Here is an 18488-nt window from a genome sequence, read left to right on the forward strand (position 1 = left end):
TTGCAAATGAATCATTCCTACTATAATTTGTCTTTAGTAAAAATGGAAAATTGGAGAGAGAAAAATTATGTTTCAAGAACTATGGTATACCCATTATTAGATTCTAGTCTCATTGGTTGCTTTTCAGGGTTTTTTTTCTGCAATTCAGACGACCCCTGCTTATTCCTGTGACCCAATCAGTGATCTATAACTGTGGCTCAGATAAAACAAGAGGGATGGGTAACATAAAAATCTGGATCAATATGCTAATTCTGAGCATATAATGGAATTGGCTAGCAACCCTATATCAGCTTGGTTCCAATAGTTACCCAGTTCAGAAAGAACCTTCTTATTTAGTTTCCTTAGGATAATCTTGCTTACTTTGCTTTACGATTGTAGAATATATTGCTGTTGTACTCTTCATGTAGGATTCCAGGATAAGTTTACTCAATGTTTTCTTAAACTGAACACTTATTAATCTTCCAGATACCACCTTTTGATAGCAGCAGGAGGTAGACAAATCCTAGGTAGGCAGGGGTGGGTCCCTAGTAAAACCTGACCTTCAAGCCAAAGACAGTTTAAAGCCAAACTGCAAGTCTCAGATAAATCCATGGACTGGATTGAGAACCTCTTTTCCTGTACTGATGCTCTTTCCTCTGATTGATCACCACCCTTCACCTATTTTACATATACCTACCCTTCTCTAATTGATTTTTGCACTGTTGTGCCCATCTTAGAGTGGTGTCCTTGTTTTAGCCTTTTTTGGATGCTCACAAACCAGTCAGCACACACTTCCCTATTCTGAACTCATAAAAGCCCTGGGCCCAGCCACACAGGGAAGGGAACATCTGACTTTAGGTGGGGAATCACCCTCAAATCCCCTCTCTACTGAGAGCTGTTTCATCACTCAATAAAACTCTTCTTCTCCCTCCTTACCCAATGGTTGTCAGGGTAATATCATTCTTCTTGCACGCAGGATAAGAACTCAAGACCCCACCAAACATGGGTATGAAGAAGACAGTAACACTGTAGCCCTCTGCCCCCTGCCCTAGTTGGTGCCCAGCAGCTACCCACACAACAGGAAGCAGTGGCAGGTCTAGGCCAGCCCCGGAGTAGTGGGCCGGAGCAGGGCAATGTTAATACGTCCCTGTTTGTCAAGCTGCAGACAGCAGGAGTAAAAGAGCTGTTAGCACACTGTAACATCCACTCTGGGACTTTGGGGTTGCAGGCATCCCCATTTGGGCACCTCCAAATTCCCCTCGTCTGGACACCAGAGTCTACTGCGGAAGTCCCTGCAACATATGTGATCCAGCCACCAGCCCCACATAGAGCCCGCTCCTGTGCCAGTACTTGGAGCGGCCAGCCAGACCCTGTACTCATTTGCTGACACACCCGCTCCTTCCAAGGACTAAGCACACAGTCATAGTGGCCGCAGGATCCGTGCCAGAGTGCAAGCCAAGCACAGCCCAGTGAGCCAAGTGGATGGGGTGCCTCCTGCAGTGAACCTGGGCCTGTGCAAGACCGGGGCAGGGTGTCACTGGCTATGGAGATCTCTGGTTGGCAAAACAGCACTGAAAAAAAAACTGCATCACTTTTGTCAAAGTTATAAATGGCCTTTACCATATTGACACTTTCTAACTGAGCTCCTCTTTATCCTGGATACAAGAGACCCTAAGAGTTAGGCAGGAATATCATCGTCCCTATTCAGCCTGAAGATGTTAAGAAGATAGATCTTTGTCCCTCTACAATCCTTAGGATTAAGGGTTCCCTTGTAAAAGGGAGGAGGGAAATATGTCAGAGGTGTTTGACTCAGAGCAACTCCATCTTGAATAGGGACTGGGTAAAATGAGGCTAAGACTACTAGGCTGCATTCTCAGGAGGTTAGGCATTCTAAGTCACAGGATGAGATAGGAGGTTGCCACAAGACACAGGTCACAAAAACCTTACTAATAAAACAGCATGCGATAAAGAAGCTGGCCAAAACCCACTTAAACCAAGGTAGTGACGAAAGTGACTTCTGATCATCCTCACTGCTCCTGTGCTAATTATAATGCATTAGCATGCTAAAAGACATTCCCACCAGTGCCATAACAGTTTACAAAGGCCATTAACAACATCAGAAAGTTACCCTATATGGTCTAAAAAGGGGAGGAACCTTCAGTTCTGGGAAAATATCTAAAATCCACACCCTATCATGAAAATTGAAAGAGCTAGAGGAGCAAGATCAAAAAAAAACTCAAAAGCTAGCAGAAGACAAGGAATAGCTAAGATCAGAGCAGAATTGAAGGAAATAGACACATTAAAAAACCCTTAAAAAATTAATAAATCCAGGAGCTGGTTTTTCGAAAAGATCAACAAAATAGACCGCTAGCCAGACTAATAAAAAAGAAAAGAGAAAATCAAATCGATGCAATAAAAAACAATAAAGAGGATATCACCACAGATTCCACAGAAATACAAACTACTATCAGAAATTACTACAAACAATGCTATGTACATAAACCAGTAAACCTGGAAGAAATGAATAAATTCCTGGACACTGACACCCTCCCAAACCTAAACCAGGAAGAAGTTGAAACCCTGAATAGACCAATAACAAGGGCTGAAGTTGAGGCAGCAATTGGTGCTTGCTTGTGTACACTCTTGCTGTTAGTATGAAAGATTTCTTATTTCCAACCAAAAAAAGCCCAGGTCCAGATGTGTTCACAGCCTAATTCTACCAGACATAAAAAAGAGGAGCTGTACCACTCCTTCTGAAACTATTCCAAACAATCCAAAAAGAGGGAATCCTTTCAAATCATTTTATGAGACCAACATCATCCTGATACCAAAACCCAGCAGAGACTCAACAAGAAAACTTCAGGCCAATATCGATGATGAACATAGATGCAAAAATATTCAATAAAATACTGGCAAACCCATTTCAACAGCACATCAAAAAGCTTATCCATCATGATCAAGTAGGTTTCATCCCAGGGATGCAAGGCTGGTTCAACATACGCAAGTCTACAAACGTAATCCACCACATAAACAGAACCAAAGACAAAAACCACATGATTATCTCAATAGATGCACAGAAGGCCTTTGACAAAATTCAACAGCCCTTTATGCTAAAAAGTCTCAATAAACTAGGTATTGACAGAACGTATCTCAAAATAATAAAAGCTATTTACGACTAACCCACAGCCAGTATCATATTGAATGAGCAAAAACTGGAAGCATTCCCTTTGAAATCTGGCACTAGACAAAGATGCCCTCTCACCACTCCTATTCAATATAGTATTGGAAGTTCTAGCCAGAGCAATCAGACAAGAAAAAGAAATAAAGGGTATTCAATTAGGAAAGGAGGAAGTCAATGCCACACATCTACAACCATATGATCTTTGACAAACATGACAAAAACAAGCAATGGGGAAAGGATTCCCTGTTTAATAAATGGTGTTGGAAAACTGGCTAGCCATGTGCAGAAAGCAGAAACTGGACCCCTTCCTAACACCTTACACTAAAATTAACTCCAGATGGATTAAAGACTTAAACATAACACCTAACACCATAAAAACCCTAAAAGAAAACCTAGGCAAAACCATTCAGGATATAGGCATAGGCAAGGACTTCATGACCAAAACAGCAAAAGCATTGGGTACAAAAGCCAAAATAGACAAATGGGATCTAATTAAACTCCATTGCTTCTCCAGAGCAAAAGAAACAATCATTAGAGTGAACCGGCAACCAATAGAATGGGAAAATTTTTTTGCAATCTACCCATCTAACAAAGGGCTAATATCCAGAATCTACAAAGAACTAAAACAGATTTACAAGAAAAAAACAAACAAACCCATTCAAAAGTGGGCAAAGGATATGAACACTTTTCAAAAGAAGGCATATATAGGCCAACAAACATATGAAAAAAATGCTCATCATCACTGGTCATTAGAGAAATGCAAATCAAAACCACATTGAGTTACCATCTCACGCCAGTTAGAATGGTGATCATTAAAAAATCTGGAGACAACAGATGCTGGAGAGGATGTGAAGAAATAGGAACACTTTTACACTGTTAGTGGGAGTATAAATTAATTCAACCACTGTGGAAGACAGTGTAGTGATTCCTCAAGGACCTAGAAATAGAAATTCCATTTGACCCAGCAATCCCATTACTGGGTATCTATCCAAAGGATTATAAATTGTTCTACTATAAAGACATATGCACATGTATGTTCATTTCAGTACTGTTTACAATAGCAAAGACCTGGAACCAACCCAAATGCCCATCGATGATAGACTGGACAGGGAAAATGGAGCACATACACACCACGGAATACTGTGCAGCCACAAAAAACGATGAGTTTGTGTCCTTTGTAGGGACATAGATGAACCTGGAAACCATCATTCTCAGCAAACTGACATAAGAACAGAAAATCAAACACCGCATGTTCTCACTCATAGGCGGGTGTTGAACAATGAGAACACATGGACACAGGGAGGGGAGCATCACACCCTGGGGTTTGTTGGGAAGGACTAGGGAAGGGACAGCAGGGGGTAGGGAGTTGGAGAGGGATAACATGGGAAGAAATGCCAGATACGGGTGATGGGGATGGAGGCAGCAAACCACATTGCCTTGTATGTGCCTATGCAATAATCCTGCATGTTCTTCACATTTACCCCAGACCCTAAAGGGCAATAAAATATATCTATTTAAAAATAAATAAAGATATTAATTTATTTAATAATTCTTGAAAAATATTTGTAACTCAAGAGAGAAATTATGTCTAAATGCATCCAACAAGAAAAGCAAAACAAAAATTATCAAATAAACTTTAAAAAAAAAAAAAAAAAAGGACACTGCAATCTATGTAATAGCAGTCCCCAACCTTTTTGGCATCAAGGACCAGTTTGGTGAAAGATGATTTTTCCACAGAGTGAGGGTGATGATCTCTGGATGACTCAGCACATTACATTTATTGTGCACTTTATGTCTATTATTATTACATTGTAATATATAATGAAATAGTTACACAACTAACACAATGTAGGATCAGTAAGAGCCTTGAGCTTGTTTCCCTGCAACTAGATGGTCCCATCTCAGTGTGATTGGAGACATTCGATTTTCATAGGAGCATACAACCTAGATCCCTTGCATGCACAGTTCACAACAGGGTTCACACTCCTATGAGAACATAATGCCTCCGGATCTGACAGGAGGCGGAGCTCAGGCTAATGAAAGTGATGGGGAGTGGCTGTAAATACAGATGAAGCTTCATTCACTGGCCCACCACTCACCTCCTGCTGTGCAACCCGGTTCCTAACAGGTCACAGAACACTACATATCCATAGCTCAGGAGTTGGGGACCCCTGCTATATAAAGTTGGATGTCATCTAAAGAATCATTGTTATGCTACCAGAAAACACTTTTATTTGGCCAAAGCAATTTTTTTCTCATGTCATAATTTTTTTATGATGTATGGAATTTAGCAATTTGCTTTTTGGAAATTTGGTAGGGGAAAGCGAATTGAAAATAGCTAATTAAACAAGAGAGGCCTAGGTTTCCTAATCAGGTCAGACATTTTTTCAAAGACAGTAAAAATCAGTTCTAAAAGCTGAGGAAGCACTTCATTGACAGACTCTCTTCTCGTCTAAATTTCTATCTTCATCTAACTCTAGATACTTCCTTATAGTTCAAATAATCCAAACATTCCTGTTACCCAAGTGAAGCAATCCTCCAATCTAACCAAGTGTTTTGCTTTACATCACTTCAGTTATGTAAAATATTTATTTGCACATCACCGCCAAGAATATCCCTGATGCTGCTTGGTACACCCAAATTCAACTATTCCTTGTCTTTATCTGTATGTATTAATACAAATAACTCAGTTTATACAAATGAATACTTCCAAAATAAAGTCATTTTCTCATGTTGATAAGGCAAAATATAATGCAACAGCTAAACAATAAACTCATAAAACATGTGTCCAGGAATAGCTAAGATATTATAAAATCCCGTTACATGCTCTGCAGGTTGCACACAGAACATAGATAGTACACACACAGACTTACACAATCACACAGGTGTCACCACTTCGCTTTCTATTCTCAATTAAGGACCACCAGCTCCTCTACCACCTGTCATGGTGCAGGGAGGGACGTTGGGTTGGAAATAAGAAATCTTTCATACTAACAGCAAGAGTGTACACAAGCAAGCACCAAGCCTTGGTGATTCTGGAAGTTCTGGGACTGGGTAGACACAATTATTACTGGAGGAGTAAAACTGCAGCTGGATTCCCTGGTTCTCACATCAGGAGTTGAACCCTGGTTCCCACACCAGGAGTTGAATTCGGGCCATCTGGATGAAAACCAGGAATCCTAACTGCTGAACCACCAGGGAAGTGGCACAGCTCTCGCCCGAACTTAGGTTTTTGTCTTTCCTAACCCAGGAGAATGGGGAAACAAGTCCCGCAGGTGCAGAGAGTTTTACTGTTGAAATAAAACTTGTGGACCCAAAGAGTATGTGAAAGTGCAGCTTATTAGGCAGAGTGAAAGGACAGCTCCCACGCTTTTGCATAAGGGGATCCAGAGAAAGGATATCGTCCAGGCAGGGGCACCTGGAGTTTTCATTCCTGAATTATTCCCTCTCCATTCATGTTCTCATCCAATGAGAGGAGTTCTTTTAAACTTCCTCTGGATTGATTGATCTTTGACTCCATTACCAGATTGGCTACTTGTTTTATAACCCTGAGTCACAGAGCCCCCTTCTGGACAGCCTCGGGAAATTCAAAGACAAAGGGCCCTACCTGGCTTGCCACGGAGGGAAGGTGAAACAACGAGCTCAAAAACATCTATTTTAACTCTTTCTGAGAGTCAAACCACTTAAGCCTCTGTTTTATATGACCAAATATTCTAAATCTGTCACTTGAAGTAGCATACTCGTGTTTAAAAGCAAATCACCTTTTACACCACCAAATGATCCATAGGTCATATTGCAGGCTGTTCTCTGAAGATTATGTTCATATATCAATTTCATCTGATATTGATTCCCATGTTCCACATTACCCAAGGTTCCTAAGGAAAAAAAAAAAAAAATTACTTTGTATTTGTGTACATTAAAAAACATTAATTTATTCTCATCCTCTACTCTAATTCTAAGTAATTCAATTTTGGGGAAATTATACTGAAAAGCACTAAAATATTATGTATTGTGATAAATATGTCATACTGATGACATAGAAAGCCAAACTCTCTTATATCCAGTTCGGGGCTTCTTACATCTGACTAGGTCAGAAATAAACTGGTAGTAAATGGCAATATTGCAGAAGGTATCAACTTTGGCTTTTGGAAATTTGCAAACATTTCTGTGTTCTACCCCTGTTGTTTCATTTTTCTTGCATATTTAGGTAGGGAAAAATCATTTGGCAAAGGAGGTCTAAGAGCCAAAGCCAATATTTGAGGTAAAAATGAGATCCTTAGTTTCTGAAGAACTGAATGCGTTCTATGTGCGTAAGTTTTAGGCCCCAGAAGAAGCAAAGTCTTACAGAAATGGTGAAATTTCACTGAAGTTACAAATGTCGAATGCTTCAAATAAACAACACTGCACCAAAGTACATTTGAAAACAAAGGCTCCCAAAATAGTCTCATCCAGGGATGCCTATTGACATGCAGATGCTTCTAAAATTTTTCAATATTTTTATTAAAAGACACTTTATAAAAGGCAAACAAAAAGCTTAAGCAACTAATTGATAAGAAAAACTAAATGTGCTAATTTTTGTCTTAGTTACTATCCTGATCCAAAAGTGAAAAGAAAGTTATCCTAGATAAAGTATTTATAAAAGGTAGGCCCTCAGGCAAAATAGGCTTACTTCTTTTCCAGATGCAACCATGCTGAGTCTTGGTATAGAGAATGCTTTCTTCACCCTATTCCTTAATGGGCTCCACTCTGAACTAAGTAATTTTAGCTAAGAAATAGTAGCTAAATTAAGAACACCTATTGGACTCAAATATGCCTTTCTGGAACTTTATTGGCTATTTTGAAACCCTTCTGTAAAAGAAATTTACATCTATTAAGGAAATCTCCATTTTTAAGGATGTCTGCCTGTGTATATTAGAAATTCTTACCATTGTTTTAAATTGACATAAGTCATACCTTTGATTAACATGCCTTTCTGGCCATCTTGTCTTAACCAAACTTTCATGAGAGCACCATTTTTCCTTAGTGTGAGCAAATGATGATACAATATTTAGTCCTAAAATCTTAGCTATGTACTTATGGAATATAATTTCTTTTTTGTTTTACCTAAGAGTTGTTATTTTAGAAATGCAAAATTTGTTGCCTGGTTAATAATTGCTTAGGGCAATGAAACAAGTAACTGAAACATTAATAGACCGAATGGGGAAAAGAAAAACTATTTAAAAGCTGGCAAATAAAAATCTTTCATATCCATGTGTGTTATGTGTCTGTGATAATATTTGGTAAATAAAACTAGTTTTAAAATTCTTGCTAAAATAGGAATGGCTTCAAAATTATCAGTTAAATATAACAAGGTATTTGCTTGATTGTGAGCTATTTTTGGTTTAGAGCCTCTGGAGCCAAGAGTCTGCATAGGTGGACATGATGTGTCTAAAGGCATGTTCTTAGTGCCTAGACTATCAGCTACAAGCCAGAATCAAGCCTAATATGATCCCTTCTTCCCTGTTTTCCCTGCTTGCCTCCTAGCTGGGGAGGGGTTGAATTCTTCAGGCACAGTCTTCACAGCTGTGTCTTCTGTCCTGACCTCTGCATACACCTGGTATGTCAGGACTCAGAAAGGTCTTGACCTTCATAGTCCTCCTGGGTACCATGAGGCTACTTGACACCCAGAATGACTGAGGGAAGACATTAAGGAGGGTACCTGTGTCATGTGCTCAAAATTCTTTTCAGAAATTTAAAATCTTCAAGTCATGTTAAGTAATAATCATAAAATGTGTGAGTCATTTGTAAGTTAGAATATTGAAATATTAGTTATTAAACATGATTTTAAGTCTATATACCTTGATGTTATTTTTATGTAATACAGAAAGGCTACCATATATTTAGATCTGTTAAAAACAATAATTTGAAGAACAATCTTTCTAAAAGCTTGTAAAATGGTTTTTATCTACAAATATTGATATAAAATTAGTTCACAATTATTTTCACCAGAAATTAGGATTACTATGAGTTAAAATTATAGTTAATATATGTAATTAAAGCTACTAGATATAAAACAATTTTATATAAATAGTACATAAACAAAAGTAAGATATGCTTTTGATGAGGAAAGTTATAAAAGCACAAAAGTATATATTAAAAATATTATCAGGTTTGAAGTTTCTTAAAGGTTTCAAATTGAGGCTGGGCACAGTAGCTCATGCCTGTAATCCCAGCACTTTGGGAGACTAAGGTGGGTGGATTACGAGGTCAGGAGTTCGAGACCAGCCTGGCCAACATGGTAAAACCCCATCTCTACAAAAAGTACAAAAATTAGTTGGGCGTGGTGGCACGCACCTGTAATCCCAGCTACTCAGGAGATAGGCAGAAGAATTGCTTAAAACTGGAAGGCAGAGGATGCAGTGAGCTGAGATTGCGCCATTGCACTCCACTCTGGGCAAAAGAGCGACTGTCTCAAAAAAAAAAAAAGTTTCAAATTGAAGGAGTTAAAAAAATAAATAAAACAAGATGAATATAGAAAACTGAAAAATGCCAAATAAAAGGTTTATGGAAATCCTGTGTGGTTAAAAGAAGACAGATTTGATAAATTTATTTATGAGATTTTATTAAAATTAGCTTTAGTATTTATAATACACCAATACAAAAGTAAAATTTGATTTCTCTTTTGAATAAAAATTTGTTGAAGCATTTATTAATAAGACACAGGAAAATATTTTCATTCATGCTTTGAGTAAACTGCAAAAAAGAGGGGAAAAAGGAGTAGAAAGAAGAGACAGGTTCTATCACACAGTCTTAGGTCTTTAAATTGTTTGAATGACTGAGTCTCCTCTATTAAAGAGTACGGGGTTTTTTCTTTAAAAAAAAAAAAAAGTCTTGTAATTATCACTTTGGCTAAATTAATGACCATTATTTTATGGTAACCTGCAATCCTATCTTGGTCAAGTGTTTTAAAACTTTTGACAATTTGATTCTCTTCCCAAAATCAAATTTCAGGTCAAAATTAAGTCTTTTTCAGCCTCTAACTTTGGGATGCTACAGAGGGCACATGAAGCATCCAACAGAGAGATAAACAGGATTATCTGAAATGTTAAATTACATGGGAAGCATTGTCAAACAGGAAATGATGTTTAATCTTCAAGTTATATTTTAATGAATATGTTATTAATGTATGTTCCAAAATTGTATGGGATTTCTAAAATTCTAATATGTCTGGGCATATGCTATCAGTCATATTTATGGTTATTATATTATCATAAACCATATAAATGACAAAATTTCCTTGTCAATTATGTCTTTAATTATAATCATTTAAAGTTATTTCCACAGTTAATTGCTTAATCCTAATGCAGTTTCTAAAAACTTTACAAGCACCCAAAATCCTAGAATATGGTATCTTTAAGGAGGTTCATGAAAGAATAGAAAGGACCCTGACAAGCACTCTTGAATACAGGTTTCTGGTAACTTTAGGATCACATAATTTGGATGGGGTAAGAATTCCCAGAACTTTAACAAACAGACTGACTGGTTTGTAAAACTGCTAACCCAAGCGGGACAAAAATATTGAATACTGAGAAAATACTTTGCCAGATTTTCATGCTAAACCAGACATTACTGAAATTGTTTATATATGCAATTTGAATGAACTCCATGATCCAAGTCAAATTACATATAACTTTCAGTTATCGGTGCTATATACTTAAATTGGAGAAACAACTGTTATTTAAGAGGTCATTAAGCCCAACATTAAGCATGGACTCATGGAGAACCTGAACAGCTGCCTTGTCCTTCCTGAGTCCTTAAAGCTTTTGCTATTAAAAGCTCTGCATTCCACGACTCATCATGGAAGAAATAAAATTATCCAAATTAAAAATATATTTATTGGTGTGATGACTGTTCTATATTGCTAAAATAGTTTACAACCAATGTTTGCTTTGTCAAACACATGTTCCTGGAAAGACAACCAAAACTTCCGGTACATTTCTACTAGCTGATGAGCCATTTAAACATTTATAAAAAGATTTCATTCAATTGTCATTTTCAATGCATGTTTGCTGGTTGTATTAAAGCTTTCCCATGCAAGAGGGCTGATGTTGTAACAGTAGCTCTATATATCAAAGTATATTTTCACCCAGGAAAGCAAGCCTTTGATAGTCCACTGACTGAGGACAATCAACCCCTTCACAATCTAGAACCCAAAGAGTAAATCTTCTGAGAAAAACTGCCCTTGCCATCCACATTACAGCAAAACTCTGGGACCTTGAAATTTTGAGTTAATAATCTCACAACTCAAAAGGACCCCTCCACTCTTGGAACTGTACACCCATTGGAAACCCTAAGGTAAAGTTAAAGAGGGAAGTTTCTCTCCAGAAGAAGATGCATCCATAAGGTAGACACCTTTTTCCCTAGATCACGGATCAAGACTTCTCTGCTATTAGGAGACTCTTATCTATTTTTTTCCCTTGCTTATGCTTCTATGAACAATAGAAGTGAAAAGAGGATGTATTGTATGCATTCATAGGGTATACTTTTATTTGTGAAGGATTTTACAGCCAGCCTTATGCATGAACAATCTTATGCCTCAATAAATAAAAGATGAAGGCCCAATTCAGGTGAGAAACTTTAATGACACATTTGTTGTCTCATAATCAGTCAGAAACAGGACAGTGGCCCACTCCTCTTAACCTACATCATAGAGAAAAGATAACACTTTAAGGAAGTCTTCATTCTTCTAAATAGGCATCATTTGTTAGGTCTCTTTTTGCGTGGTTTGAAGTAAATGAGGTAATGATTAGAAATTTATCCCTCACGGTAGGCTTTATAGCAGATTCCACTGTAAAGGCTACAGTCACACAACAGACTTTAAATTATCTTATGAATAAAAAAAAAACTTTAAAAAATAAAAAATAAATTATGAAAGTTTTGCTAAATAATAGAACTACTCTAGATTACTTACTGGTTAAACAGCAGTATATGTGCACTTGCTGGCACTTCTTGTTGGCCATGGAGAAATGCATCACATTGGATATTATAGATACTCAGTTGTAGGGGACTAATGAAGAGACTGCTTAGTTAAAGCAAATAGACTCTATCTGGTTCATTCTTTGATCTATTTAATTTTAGTTCGTTTGTTTCATGGGGACCCTGGCTAAGGAGCATGCTCCAAACTCTTGGTATTATCCTCCTGATATTATAGTAGTCTCTCTAGTGTCAAAAATTTTTAAATGTTTGCATGCAGCCATCTCTAGAATACCACATAATTTCTCTTCAATTAGAAGGACAAGAGCTTACAAAGATGTGTGACCATGAGGGCACTGTAACCTATGAATGACATGCTGAGACTAGAAATCCAAACTTGATGGTAACGGGGAGTGGGACTAAGGCCCTAACTTTTGGTCACACTCTCACATAAGTGAGAACCTGACTAAAAGGGGAAATTTTTAAATAAAATTATGGAAGGCCATTGTTTTGGACTGAGCTCATGCACTAGGTCCCAAAAGACAAGACCAAACCAAAATAGAGTCACTCATGCTAAATGTGACATAACCAAACTAAGATCTTAAGGAAACACATAGCTCCTAGAACAGACAAGGTTTTGTTTTTCTCCTATAAACATGACATTCCAGCATAAGGAGGTACCCTCTACTCTAACCTTTACAAAAAAATAACCTGAATTCTTTGTTCCTACCTTACAAAACCCACTGTTCTGCTATTTCCCAGTGGATTTTAAGATGAAATAAGTACATTTACAATGGTGACAGTGACATCAATGACTAATTTTGGTCAATCTCTCAAAATTAAGAGGGTGACCAAAAGGGGAGAATTGCTGTACCAAGTTTAAACTAAAGCTGCCTACTTACATAGTTCAAGTTTAGCCTAAAAGTTTCACTGTACGTAGTAAACTATAACCTAAATGGAGGTATAAACAGACTGTAACTAACCCTGTGCCAATCACTGAGTTTTGGCCAATCAAAAGAGGCCAAGTATTCAAACCATGTTCAAATAAGGTAAACATCAAGCTGTAACTAATCTGGCTGTTTCTGTACCTCATTCCATTTTCTATACATCACTTTCTTTTTTCTGTCTGTCACTATCCTTTTTCTGTCTATAAATCTTCTACCACATGGCTGTGCTGAAGTATCTCTGAGCCTACTCTGGCTCAAGAGGCTGCCCAATTCACAAATTATTCTTTGCTCAATTAAACTGTGTTAAATTTCATTTGACTAAGGTTTTTCTTTTAACAACATCTACAACCAGATCAATCCCTTTAAATAAGAAAAGCACTTATACATGCCTGCTAGCTGAAATGCAAGCAGGAACATTAGAAACTCAGGTCAATGAACAGAGGCGTCAGCAGCCAATATTTAAACAAACTTGGCATGAAATGACACTAGGCTTTGTATAAGAACTCCAAATGCACTGATAAATCTTAAACTTCAGGTAACTGCACTTTAAAACTTAATAATGCAACTATGGAGAAAAAGATAATTTTCCTTAGATAACTACCTTGGAATGAAAGAAGTATTTGGGAATCTAATATTTCTGATCATTTTTCCCTAAAAAATTATCAGTGACATAGTATTAAAATTATTTACATAGGGTTTACCCTGGGATATATGGACTGAATATGGCATATATGATTATAGTCTACATAAAATTATTATAAAGTTTCATCAGTTAGAAAATACATTAATATTCAAACATTTATGCAATTGGCCAGGCTTACTTAAACAAGATCTGATTTAAACCAAAACATTCTCTGGAAAATCGAAGGTCACTTTGACAAGTTTTCAGTGCAATTTTAGGTAACTGGTGAGCAATCTAAGGATATTAAATAAACTCAAAGTCATTACAGATTACGTAAAGGTGCACTGTGTTAAATAACCAAGTTAGATTACGTAAGCCTGTTGAAAGTAAAGAACCACATCTCTTTTGCCCTCCTCGTGGAAACCATTACAATTCTATAAATATGTCAGATGCTTAGTAAATGCTTCTCGAGAAGTGCACATTTTTTTGGAAAAGAATATTTAAAACAACATAATCAGTATGGCTTACCCTCACACATCTGTAACCATTTATTCAGAAACTGAAGCCTATCAGAAAGAAATCTGAGATGCCATGTGATGCTTTCTCTTTACCAGAGTATGATAAGATAGGCCAACATCAGGTCAGCAAGACTCTGTTTTTTCTCTATATTAAGCATACATTTGATGACATATAAGCCACCGCAAAGAAATTAGCAAAGTTGCCTCTCACTGTTAAGGTTGTTAGGTATGTCCAGGAGACTGACCTTAGAAGGTCTCCTCTAGTTTGCCTCAAATCTTTTACAAAAACAAAAGATATTTGAGAAGGGAGCAGTTGAAGAAAAGGATGTCAAGTTCAGCTCACACATTCATCTGCTGACACTAGTGGTTTCATTTAAATTAGAAAGTGTTTGTGCTTCCCCTGTTACAATAAAAGCTAGGTAAAAGTTCAGTCTGGAACTTCAAGAAACATATTCAAGAGAACAAAAACATTAACTTCCCAATGCTTTTCAATTTAAGCCAAGCCAGGAAAAATATACAAATTGTCAGCCCACAAATATCATTAGAGTCTGAAGAAATGAGAGACAGAAGGGAAAAGAGGTGGGGCATAAGAGAATGTAGTCTGGACAACTTCTAGTCACCATTGAATACAAAGCTTTTAAGTGAACACAAGAATAAAAGAGCAATAAAATCACCATTCCTATAGCAAATAACTTTTATTTTGAAGGAGGATACCAATGTGCCATAAACAAATTGTCACCTAATATGCCAGTTTCTTTCAGTATATTTTTTTGATAAGTACACATTTTATCCCTTGTCTATGCTCTAAGCCCCAGTGGAACTCCAAAGGGTTCTGTCTTTCTGGCCCATAGTTCAAGCAGGACTTGAAGGCCTAGTGTCTAATGAAATTTCTAGTTTCTAAGATACCCTATTCTCTGCCCCGCTTTAGAGCCCCCACAGAGCTTTCAGAAGGAACTAATTTCCGAAGAAGTATTCTGGGTAACTGTAACTGTCAGCAAATTCTCCTGCATGGCTTGTGTAACCCACATAGTAAAATAACAGGCTTACAGTCAAAAACAGAGGAACAACTAGGTCCATGCAATAAAGTAGCCTACATCATATGATAATACTTTCTCCATTTACCCTAGCATACTAAGTGCTCTGTCACTAGGGGAACAACATGAAACCATGTCCTTTCCCATGAAATCAATGAGAGAGCACTTTATCAGGCCTCTGACATAAACAGAGTAGGAAATAAAATGATAGTAGTTAACAGAGAAGGGGATGAAAACAGTACATGGTGAAGAGTAATAAAGAAAGGCACTGTCAATTGTCTCAGCACTACCCAGAAATTTGTTCACTCATTAATTCAACAAGTATTTACTGGATGTCTACCATATTCTCCTCCAGGTTACCAAGCCTGCGTTGGAAATCTAAAAGATCTACATCCTGAAATAAGACTGCCAAAGAATATCCAACTCAGTAAGTAAATATGCATCATTACTCAAATTGAAAGCAAAATACAAAAAAAGCCCAAATCAAGAGAGTAAGCCTAAGAAATCTAAATCCTAGAAGCTAACATTTACAGCCAGTTCCAAAGGAGAGGATCTCTGGTATAAGCAACAGCCTCACAGACGCTTAGTTTGATCATACCTGCAAAAAAATGCCCCCATACTGACATCCATTAAAATAACTCTCAACTTCAACTAAACTTATCTAAAAACTGAAATAAAATTTTAAGTTATATCTTAAATTTAATAAAGACCAAAATAAAATATAATAAAATCCAAACCACATACTACATTTTTAATAAAAACCAAACCACATACTATACTTGTACCCACAGAACTATGTCAGAGAATGAAACCTGATGAAGCCTCAAAATAAGTGCCTTGAGCTCTGTCTGAGTGAAGACAACCAAAAACCAAGAAATTGGAACTGTAAAGAGAAAATACTTGAGGTCCACCAAAGAAAATCTACTTCAAACCACTATGACTCAGCATCTAATCAATTCTGTTACTGTACAACATTTCTTAAGACTTATGTGTCCTAAGTACCCAGAATTGGCCTCTGTTAGTCACAGGCAATCCTGGAAACAATTCTGGAGAGGCAGGTGATTAAAAGGAATCCTCTGCTAGAAAGATATATATACACAAAAATAGTAGACCAAGAACATGTAATAGCCTGAAAGAATAAATGAAAAATGGGAAAATGCTAACCAAGAAAAGAAAACATTCAAGTAAATGTTTTGTGTTCTCTACCAAGTCAGCACTAGGGAATATCTATTCTTAGATAACATTAAGCCCAATTCGTAATATAAATTCTACATTGGAAAAAAATGTTTCTTACCTGAGACAGAGTAGACACAAAGTTTTCTAGAATGCAACACAGCCAAATGCAGCATTTCAGTACCTCTGAAAAACAGAGAAAGTTTTTAAAGTTTTCCAATATTAGTTTTAGAAGTAACCAAAAAGTTGTAAAATAATTTCAAAAAGATCTCATAACCACAGCCGCTGTGAGTAAACAAAACAATTCATTAGATAACATTCTAAACTGAAAAATAAATATAACAATAGTCAATCTGACAACCCCAGGGGCACAAGTACTCTGCCTTCAGATTGAAGCCAACAGGGCTTCCAAGAAAAAGTCACATCTGAGGTCCCTCCATAAGCACTATTTCTTCCAATAAATAAATCTAACTTCTAGTCCTGGCTTTCTGATTCATTCACCGGTGACTCTGGACAAGTCATGTAAATCTCCCTGAGCCTATTTCTCATGAAAAATAAGAGGTTCAATGAAATGAAATAAAATAATGTGAAAGCATCTTGTAAAGGTTAAAGCATCACAATACACCAATCATTATTAGAAGTAGCATATTTCACTTCTATCTCTGGAATTTTATAAAATATTGAAAATATTTCTGTTTGGACTAAATCTCAAATACAAATAAACTACCAATATCACCACTACAATTCCCAGCCTATCTCAAGTGGTTTCTAGAAACAGTAGCATAGCACAGTCTAGACATCCTAAATTCAGTTTTCAAGGGTCAAGCCAGGGGTTATTAATGAATAAAGGGTGCAAACGGCTGTGATTAACTGGAGACAGACCAGACTAAAGGAGGTGGCTACTACGTGGTTCTGTGCTTGTGGCCAGAGCCCCACATTTTTCAAGAAAAGCCAAAAAGCAGGGGTTTTATGTGAATTCTCTTAGTTCTTAAATGTTTGACAGCACTTTTAAATTTAAAATACGGAGCAGGCGGCCAGGTGTAGTGGCTCATGCCTGAAACCCCAGCACTTTGGGAGGCTGAGGGGGTGGATCTCCTGAGGTCAGAAATTCGAGACCAGCCTGGCCAATATGGTAAAACCCTGTCTCTACTAAAAATAGAAAAATTAGCCAGGCATGGTGGCAGGTGCCTACAGTCCCAAATACTTGGGAGGTTGAGGCAGGAGAATCACTTGAGCCAGGGATGCAGAGGTAGTAGTGAGCTGAGATCACGCCATTGTACTCCAGTCGGGGTGACAAGAATGAAACTTGGTCTCAAAAAATAAAATAAAATACTGAGCAGGCTCACATGTACAAGTAGGCCTCCAGTGTACAACCTCTGATACAGACTCTGTTCTAAATTGCGAGGACTATAATTGAAGTCTACAGACCTGGATGGGGGTTCTGACCCTACACCTTACTATATGTATAATTATTTAAAGTTTCAGAGTCTTAGTATCTTATTTACAAATAAGAATTGTATTAGATAACATCTGCAAAACATTGTTACAATTAATATATACTCGTCATTTGCTCTTCTACTAGAAAATGCAAATATATATATCATATGATCAATACTGCCTTTGGAAATTTTGTATATGTACCCTGGACATTCAAAACAACTTTTCTACCATACTCAGGAAAACAGCATAATGTCATAGAAAGACAGTAAAGTATATTCAGAGAGACCTGGGTCTGAACCTTGGCTGTGTGACCTTACACTCTGAGCTCTAGTTTCCTGTCTCTAAATTCAGATAATATCTGCCTTATAAGATTATTGAGACAATATTTATAAAGGCCTAGTATAGTATCTAGTTATTAAGTTAACTTCCTCCCCTTCCAGTGTGATCACATAGATGAGGGCTATACTTAAAAACTACTATACAGAATGATTACTAGTTGTTTCACCTCTTAAATGGTAAGGTAAAAACGCTTTTTAGAGGGAAGAATGCTTTTGTCTCCTTACTTTGTAAATCCCTCACATCTAATATGTCCTAGGTACATGATGGGCACCTAATCATCATCTGCTTTTAGAGGGAGTAGAT

At 37.1% G+C, this 18488-nt stretch overlaps 1 protein-coding gene across 12 annotated transcripts in view; it reads right to left on the reverse strand.

Annotated features, from left to right (window-relative positions):
• The window catches only part of BBS9 (Bardet-Biedl syndrome 9), a 492396-nt gene that overhangs the window by 436381 nt on the left and 37527 nt on the right, over positions 1-18488 (reverse strand). For all 12 annotated transcript variants that reach the window (XR_012512240.1, XM_074379845.1, XM_074379844.1 and 9 more), the window contains 2 exons: positions 16528-16592; positions 6922-7035 (listed from right to left, as the gene is read on the reverse strand). Coding sequence is in view for 11 of the 12 variants with exons in the window: in XM_074379845.1 (XP_074235946.1) it covers positions 6922-7035; positions 16528-16592 (179 nt within the window). In the remaining variant the exon portion in view is untranslated. The remainder of the gene's footprint in view (positions 1-6921; positions 7036-16527; positions 16593-18488) is intronic.

The sequence above is a fragment of the Saimiri boliviensis genome, chromosome 10, assembly GCF_048565385.1.
Source record: "Saimiri boliviensis isolate mSaiBol1 chromosome 10, mSaiBol1.pri, whole genome shotgun sequence".
NCBI classification, from domain to species: domain Eukaryota; kingdom Metazoa; phylum Chordata; class Mammalia; order Primates; family Cebidae; genus Saimiri; species Saimiri boliviensis.